Source organism: Mustela erminea, chromosome 6 (genome assembly GCF_009829155.1).
Source record: "Mustela erminea isolate mMusErm1 chromosome 6, mMusErm1.Pri, whole genome shotgun sequence".
NCBI classification, from domain to species: Eukaryota; Metazoa; Chordata; class Mammalia; order Carnivora; family Mustelidae; genus Mustela; species Mustela erminea.
Window position 1 is genome coordinate 108,221,506 of NC_045619.1, and position 8,972 is coordinate 108,230,477.

General features: G+C 55.9%; 1 protein-coding gene across 1 annotated transcript; it reads right to left on the bottom strand.

The window, feature by feature from the left end:
* Window positions 1-2,288: 2,288 nt before the first annotated feature.
* On the bottom strand, window positions 2,289-8,221 carry TMEM121B (transmembrane protein 121B). Its single transcript, XM_032349240.1, has one exon. The coding sequence runs from the start codon at window positions 6,868-6,870 to the stop codon at window positions 5,107-5,109; it is 1,764 nt and encodes a 587-aa protein (XP_032205131.1). The 5' UTR covers window positions 6,871-8,221; the 3' UTR covers window positions 2,289-5,106.
* Between the last annotated feature and the right edge of the window lie 751 nt (window positions 8,222-8,972).

Sequence of the window (8,972 nt, forward strand, 5' to 3'; positions counted from 1 at the left end):
CCAGCCTTGAGATTGATCCGGTGGTCTTCCTGAGCTCTCAGGTAGCAGGAGGCTCAGCGGGGGCTCCGCCCTCATAGAGGTCTCTGAGGAGTGGACAGAACCTCCATGTGAGGCGCTGGGGTGGGGTCCCACACATGGGAGCACTCAGCACACGGTCGCCCTCGTTCCATCCAGGTGTTGCCACCCATACCTGCTGCTGCCCTTGTGAGGCCTCAGGGGCTCCCTGAGGTCTCATCGCCTCTCAGCCAGGAGCACAGTCCAGCTTCCTTAGCTTGAGGAACATGGGGCAGTTTAGCCTTCCTCCCATCGTTAGGACTTTCTTGTTCTGGTGTTCACGTTTTCAGATTACAAAAGCAATATATGATCCAATATTCTATATTATGGGAGAATATGAAATAAAGCGACTGCCCCCAGCCCCTGGGTACAGGCTGTGAAGTTGGGGTGCCCACTCACAGCCTCCCACATCACTGCTAAATGGCTTCACTGTCCATCTTCTTGCTTTCTGTCCGTCCCCTGCTCTCCATGCCCTGCCAGCTCTCCCAGATCTTGGTGCTGGGTGCACATTCGTATCCTGTCCGCTAGAGTTGGTTGAGGCAGGTGAAGTGCCCTGGAGACTCAGCCTTGTCCGTCAGAGGAACATGGAGTCCCCCCTTTCATGATTTCAAGGATACCGGGAGGTCTTGTCCAACATACCTCCCCAGACCACAGTCCCTGGATTCCCTTCCTAGGAGGAGTAGTTCCCTAGGCTATTAGTTCCGTGGATCCTTCCTTTCTGATCAGAGAGAAAGAAGGTACAACAGTGACCTGAGAGGAGAGAGAGCAGAAAGACGTGACGCCCGATTGGTGTCCCCTGACTTTCACTCAGTGCCACTTCCTTGGGACTCACACAGAATAGGAAAACCAGCCCTGCTTTTTAGCTAGACCATTCAGCTTTAATAAGGAGAAGTTGAACTCTGTCAACAGCTAAGTCTGAACGCTGCCTAGGGTGGTGCAAATTTTGGAGACAGGCCTGGGTTCAAATCTGAATCCCTTTCCTGACTTCAGCATGGAATTCAGCAAGCTACTCTATCTTTCTGAACCTCAGGAAGATGGAACTCAAGCTCCCTTGCCCATGGCTATGAGGATGAAATGAGCAGCTCTGCATTGGGGGCCTCCGCAGGCAAGCACAGAATGTGTTCCCGGAGCCTCCCAAGGGCCAGAACCCGGGGACAGATTCAAACCCTCAGCAAGGCCCACATGGGGCCTCTGCACTGCCCACGCAAATACACCCCCATCCACGTGCCATTTCTTCGTCTTCCACATGGTGCTTTCATGCATGGTTCTGCTGAGCACGGAGGGACAACTAGCTTGCTTACCTGTGAGAAACATGTCAACATAACATGCTTAGTCAAATTCATTATCTTATTTAAAGGAAGATGCGGTCTTATGTTTTTCTGTCATTGTTTTACATGTGAATTTTATCCTCGGTTATGATTATCAATGTCTTGAGGAAAAGGACCATCCTTCCATACACCCCCTCATTTAATTATTCGCATAGTCTTGTAAGGTAATAGTGCTCCTGGGTGATAAGTGATGAAGACACCCCAGGAGTGGAGGTCAGTGCCCACAGCCTCAGTGGGTAGGAGGCAGAGCAAGCCCAGGACTGGGGTTCCCGTGCTCTCAGTTTGCCTCTTTTGCCTTCTGGGTCCAACCGCTGTGTGGCCCTTGGAATGGCCACGAGCATCACAGGGCAACAGCACAGAGTGGTTCAATAATGCTGGCTGTTTCTGTGCTAAAAGAAAAAAAAAAATCTTTTTTTTGGTGAAGACTCAATATTCTGTCAGACTTCACAGTCCCCTTTGTGTTGTGGTGGTGGTGGTGGTGTTGTTTAAAGAAAGATCTTGCTTGTCTCATTCATACATAATTCATGTCTCTGGCTGGGGCAAGAGTCAGAGAGGAGGGCAAAGAATTTGAATATAAGTCTCTCAAACTCTTTTCTTTGGGAACTTAACTGTTAGAAAGAAATGGGAGTGAAAGCCCCAAGTGTCTGGGGAAATGTCTCTCAGGTCAAGAGCCCACGTGAGTTAGCTCTGCCTATAGGAAGTCTGCCTAGACACCCCCCAGGTCAAGGCCAGAGCTACCCCACCTCCCTGACTAGTGCCAACCACCTAGAAGGAAATGGCCAAGTGTACCCACAATGTTAACACAAGCCTATAAAATGATGACAAATGTCACAGTGACATTTAAGAATTTAGTAAGGAAACCAGGACAGGAAAGATCTTAAAACAAACCACACAGGAAGCTTGTCACAAGTCTCAAGTTTTTTATTTTCAGAACAGAAGCTGGTTTTATTTTTAAAAAGAAAAAGGGGGGAGGGGGGAACGTGCTCAACGCTAGTGAGGTGCAACTTCCCTTCTTCCAGGCTCTAACTTCCAGCCAGCTCTCTTCCTCCAAAAATACATGGACTCAGAACCAGGCCAGGTTATATCAGAACAGCCTTTAGAGAGAGGCCGGTCCAGCGCCCTTTTACAATCTGTAGAGTCAGAGACTCAGGTCAAGGGCGCACCTTACTGGCACACACATTAGAGGCAGACAGTCTGAATTCTTTACCCGGAGTACTATCCTGTGAACCATACTGCTGGCATGAGCCTCAGGAGACAGTGCACCTCCCTGGGGAAACATCTCCAGTTTGACCCCCACTACAGATGCCCCTAGAAAGCAAGGAAAATCAGGGTCATGTCTCATTGTGAGTAGGGCAAGGAAAGAAAATAAAAGCACTCATGAAAAACACCGGAAGGAAGGGATTGACCCCTGAGCGCAAAGTGCTCGCACCAGATGTTTGAAAGAGAATGTCCAAGGGTGAGTGGGGGGCCGGCAGACAGAGCCTGAGCAGGCCCAGCCTCTGCCAGAGCTGGCCAGGTTGCCATCAGTCTCTCAGCGTAGCTAGGGAAGTGGTAGCTCATTGGAACCTATCACAGCCTCCCACCAGAAAACTCAACAGCACTCAGATTTTATAGTCAGTCACTCAGCAGGGGAGACCAGCATCCAAACAGGAGAAAGGGGGTGGGGCAGGGGCCAGCCAGGGGCTGGCCATGCCTCAGACACAAAGTCCATTCACAGCCACTGAGATTAGGTAGCAGAGAGAGCAAAGCTGGAGAGAGGAGATGGAGACCCAGGGAATGGTCTGGGCCCAGGACTTTGAGCACACAGAATTCAAAGGGAAAGGATATGGTGGGGGGAGACGGGGGAGTGGGGAGACAGAAAAAAAAGACTAGTTGCAAAATCCAACCCACTAATAATATTGAACCTAGGAGGGCAAGGGGCTGGGAGCATAGATTAATACATTGAGTGTAAACATGTTTCCTCCATCATTCCCCACTGTGACAGTAGGGTAGGCTCAGAAGGACTCTAGTCAAGTCATCAGTCCCTCTGTGTCTCCATCTCCATGGAAGTCTTCTGTCAACAAAGCCCCAAGAAGTTGGGAGAGAAGAGCTCCAAGTAAAACACCGAGACTCAGAAAGCAAAAGCAATGTGCCATCAAAGCGAGTGAGGGACAGTCAAAACTACAATCATGACTTCTGGTCCTTTGCCCAGGGTGTATTACACCACACAAAGCATACGAGGGGTTGGGGGAGGGGAAACCAAAATTCTTTCAGTTTTGCCCCACCCCATCCTATTCTGGGGTGGAGGACGGTGAGTATTTCCTGGCCTTGCTGCCAACAGTCCTCCTGCACTCTTACCTGCCCAAAAAATACTTATCCACCCTCAAAAATTCCAAGAGAGATGTCCCACATCGAGACCATAAGTGGGCAACCGCTGGATGTCCCTTGTCATTAATCTCAACAAGAATGCCAGAGAGAAAGGCAGGGCAGGGGGAGGATTTACCCAGACTCCCTCTGCAGACTGCCTTCTCCTTAGAAATTCTCTTTACCAGAGCAGAGGACAAAGGTCATCACCACTTTTTCTGAACCACACCAGGCTTCCCAGAGGAAGGACAGATGTGGAATTGGATTTCCTTGAACCAATGGGAGCCCCAGCTTCACATCATTTCAGGACCCCCATCAAGGCTGTTGTTCTAAGCCAAGAACCGCTTAGCAACAAACGTCGGGAAGGATAAGAGTTCTGGGTGCAGAGGGAGAGAGAGTGGGAGGGCAAGCCAATGGCTGATACTCCACAGACCCTGTAATAAGACTGGCACCAAACCCCAGCTGGATCCAGTGGCCATGTTAAATGCAACTTCTGAATATTTTGCCTTTATTTTTTTGCAAGCAGCATCAGTGCATGATGCAACAAAAGTTGAAAGCACAGAGGTAGAAATGCTCACTCACCCAAGAAAGGGTGCAGTTTTGTCCTTAGGGTATGGACCCTCTCCTCCCCCAAGCTGAGAAGAGAGGAGTAGAATTGAGGAAGATCCTGGGTGAGCGTTTCCCTTGGAGGAGAGCAACTGGGAAGCTCCCAGGAGCCCAGCTCTTTCTGGGAATTCACGGCCACAAATTCAGGTAGGAATGAGGAGGGTGGTTGTATGTGTGGTGGGAAGGACAGGGCCTCCCCAGATCTCCTACTGATTGCAAGGGGCCACAGTGTGGAAACAAGAAAACTATACTATACACACAGACAAACACAGACTTGGCAACTACCATCTGGAAAAAAAATCCAATAGACACATCAGGGGAACAGTGGATTCTGGATCAGTTTCAAGGCATGGGACAATGATCACCAACCACAGCCTATAAGAATCTGGCACTTCCAAGCCAGGGGGAAGGCTTCAGGCCCAGCACCCCTGTCTGGGCACGCCCTTTTCACCATTCTCCCCGACAATGGACAAGAATTAGGATGGCGCTGGGAAAAGCAAGAAGCAGAGGTATCTGGCCCCTGGAGGCTAGATTAGGGTAGGGCATGGAGAAGGGGAAATAGAGTAGTAGGTGGACCTTCCTCCTTCACCATTAGCTGCTGGTCTCCCTCCAAGCAGTCTTGATCCAAGGGGTGCAGAAGGACACACTGGCCCTTAGCCCTATTAACAGTTCCGTCTTCCAAATAGACCCTGATCAAATCTGGGTGAGAGACGATCAAAGGACAAGGGGCTGGGGTCTCTCAACCCCAAAGCAAGCCCCTCTCCCTTATCCCTCCTCAATTCTGGGAGGCCACGGCCAGGGTATTGACATAGCCATGGGCACCCCCCTCGTTCTCCGAGATGCAGTGGCCCAGCTGGGAGGCTCCCTGAGGTGGTGGTGGCGGCGGTGGCGGTGGCGGGGCGGAGGGTGGAGCGCCGTAGCCCCCTCTCCCCCGAGTCGGGGAGGCCCGACTCCCCCGGTCCCAACAGCCCTCTAGGGCTTCCAGGCCACGGCAGCCGAGGAAGAAGAGGTTCTTGAGCATGAAGATGGAGAGGGGCTGCTGGTAGCTCACCACCAGGAGGCAGCGCAGCGCCAGCAAGGGCACGTCCACCAGGCAACCGCCCAGCAGGCGCAGAAGGCGGCTACAGCTGCCCGGCCCGGAAACCTGGCCCCAGGATGAGGCTGCAGCTGCGGCGTTGAGCTCATAGAGCCAGAGCACCGGCGAGGAGAGGGTGAGGAAGTAGACAGCGATGAGCAGGTAGCGCAGGTGCGCAGGTAGCGGCACGCGGCCTTCCAGCATCAGCTCCACCAAGGTGAAGCTGTCGAGCAGGTCCAGACACGTGCCCAGGAAGCAGCCGGCGGCTCGGTGCTGCTGGGGCTGCAGAAGCAGGGGTCCCGCCGAGCCAGGGGGGGCGCCCGCCTCGCTGATGGCCCGCACCAGGCTGTAGAGCAGGGGCACGGACAGCGCCATGGTGAGGCGGAAGCCCGTGGTGCCGAAAGGCGCGCGCAGCTCGATGAGGTCCAGGATGGACGTGCCCAGGATAAGCACCACCTTGGGCGTAAAGGCGATGGAGTAGATGAGCCAGGCCAGGTAGGCGAAGGCGAACTCGCCCGCGGCCCCGGCAGCGCCCGGGCCGGCTCCCGGGCCACCTGCGCCCCCGCGGGCGCCGCGCGCCTTGGCCCCTGCGGCAGCCCCGGCGGAGGCGGCCGAAGCGGCGGGTAGATGTAGAGGCGGCGCGGCGTGGTGGTGGTGCTGGTGGTGGTTGTGCGCGCCGCTGGCCGCGCCGCCCCGACGGCCCCGGCTGTTCTTGGCGAAGAAAATAGCCCAGCCCACCACCACCACCAGGTCGGTGGCGATCCAGGAGCACCAGTACAGGTCGGTGACGGCGATGAGGTACAGGTCCAGCAGACCACCCTGTGCCAGCAGCAGCACCACGGACAGCGCCTGGTAGCCCCAGCGGCACCCCGGGCTGGGGGCGCAGCCTCGGCGCCGACCCCTGCGACCGGAGCGGGCCGGGCGGCCGCAGCAGCAACAACACGAACAACAGGAGGTGCCGCTGCCGGTCCCCGTGCCGCCCGCGCCCCCGGCCGAGCGGCTCCCGGGGCCCCCGACGGCCCCGGCCGCAGCGCCCCCGCCGAAGTCCGCGGCTGTCATGCTGCAGGAGGAGGTGGGCGTGGAGGTGGAGGAGGAGGTGGCGGCCGAGGAGGAGAAGGCGGCGGGCGCGGGGTCGGCGGCTGGGGCGCCCCCCTGAGCCGGGGGTCCCGGGAGGCCGGCTGGCACCAGCGGCTTGCTGATGCTGATGCTCTCGTCGTCGTCCTCTCTCTCGGCGCCGGTGCTGCTACTGGGGGAGCCGCCGCCGCCGCCGCCGCCCCCGCCGCGTCTGCCGCCGCCTCCCCCCCGGCTGGTGCTGGTGCTGGTGCTGCTGTCGCCCGAGCCTCTCCGGCCGCGGGAGGAACCCCCCCGGAGGAAGAGGGGCTGCAGCCGGGCAGCGGCGGGGGGCGGTGGAAAGGAGCCGGACGAGGACGAGACCGAGCGGGGGTTGCCGAGCGCTGGGTGCATTGTCCTCCGAGGGGCTCCGGGGGGCTGCCCTGCTGCTCCCTCCCCGCCAACCCCGGGCTGGCAAGGCGGCCGAGGGGAGCCGGGGCCAGCCGCCGCCTCCTCCCCAGCGGCTGGTACTCGTACCCGGGTCGGGCAGCAGCGAGATCCGGACTGGAGCCACCGGACTGGGCGAGCCAAGCCCCGGGTGGCTGGGAGCGGGGTAAGCGAGGAGCAGAACCCACCGCTGTGACGACGGGCGCGGCGGGGGCGGGGAGCTAGCCTAGTCGGAAAGAAAGGGGAGGCTGGCGGCGGGGAAACCAGGACTGGATTCAAGGGGGAGAGGAGGAAGAAAGACCAGAGAAGGAGAAAGCCTGGCTCGCTGGATCAACAGGAACAAAAAGGGGAAGGGGTTGCTGAGGCGCGAGAGTTGGGGTGGGGAGCCATGTGGGGGGCCTAGAGAGTGATAGGGGAGGAGGGAGAAACGCGGGAGCGGGGCGGAGTTGGCACTGGGAGGACCTAACCGGAGCGGACGATTCCTAGGGAAGTCGTTCAGCGATCCCACCAGCCAAACTGCTTTAGCGTTAGTAACCGGATGGCCTTGGTCTCCGTGTAGATCAGGCCTCTGAGCACCAGGCCCAGGCGACAGGTTCCGGCCTCTGCGCCTGGTCAGCACAACTTCTGCGGACAGTAGGGGCAGCTGGGGCCTCTACACCGGGGCCAGCGCCCTTTCACCTGGGCAGCCTGCCTCTCCTTCAGGCACTTGAAAACTAGTGGAGGAATCCGGCCATGCTGATTAAAAGGACCGGGAACAGCAGCCCAGATATGAATTTCTGCATATTCCTGTGTCCTGCCCTGGGTTCAGTGATGGACCCTCAGGGAGGTCCCATTTTCCAGTGACTGGAGTGGTTCTTTGAATATAACCGCTTGGGAAGAGAGCACAGGTAAAAGAATTATTCATGTGACCCCAGCCAAGTGGGGCTTTGGGTATTCTCAGAGGTCTTTAAAGTGAGAATTAGAAACGATAAAGATATATCTAGCAGAGAGGAAGAAAAGGGGACCTGTAGAGCGGGTACCCTGGTAAAAACAAAGGCTCAGAGAGGGTGTTGGTGAATATTAAGATCTGCCACTGTGGCCTGGTCCTGCAGCTATGAGCTTCGAGCACACTCTGACTCACCCCCTGGGATCTATTCCATGACTAGGGCTGGAGACCCATCAGCAACTCAGGAAGGCAGCAGGCAGAGTCTCGGCTTCAGAGGTTTAGGGGAGAAAACAATGACTAGAGCATTTGGGGCACGCGTGTGTGCAAACACACACACACACACACACACACACACACACAAATCTGAAGCTTATGTAAAACACAAATATCCCAGCCACAAGTTCTGTGCCCAGTCATGCCAGACAGGAGATACTAGGTGGTGAGAACGTAAGCTCTGAGGTCAGTGGTCTCAGCTCAGCTAGTGTGATTTTGAACTGGTCATTTCCCCTCTCTGGCCTCATATTATCAAACTGTAAAAAGGGCCAATATCTATCCCAATAGGGTGTTATTAAAAGAGGTCCTGAGTTCAAAGGGTTTAGCTTAGTGCCTGGCACAGAGTATGTACCCAACTAAAGGTAGCTGGTGTTATCATAATTCCACTTAGCTCTTATCTTAACCTCCCAGGGAACATTTCCTCATGGCACAAGCCACTAATGATGTTTTCTGGACTGGACTCTTTCCTGAGGCCACATTCAGAGCTCTGTTCCCCACAGCTCTGCAGTTCAGTAAGTGCCAGGGAGCAAAGCTGCTCTCATTAGGACAGTGGTTCTTGGAGCTGGTCTTCACAGACTTCACAATGTGAGAGCTTCGGCTCTAGCAGCAGGTGCAAGGCCCACCCACAGGGGGCAAGGTGGGGAATAAACAGCGGTACAGCCCACACTCATGTGTGAACATCACAGCAGGTCCAGCAGATGTCAGGGCTGAGACAGTCCAGGTTAAAAAGCAGATTGGGGAGCTGCCAACTGCTAATGGGAGTGATTCTAGCCAGTCTCCCAGCTTTCCCCAGGGAAAACACCAGCCAACAACTAACCTGAAAGCTGACCCAAGACTTCTGCCCAAGTTAATGAAGCATTTGAAGGAGGAA

What these genes read in the sequence shown, in the direction of transcription:
- TMEM121B (XM_032349240.1), bottom strand. Translation starts at nt 6,870, where the DNA reads ATGCACCCAGCGCTCGGCAACCCCCGCTCGGTCTCGTCCTCGTCCGGC.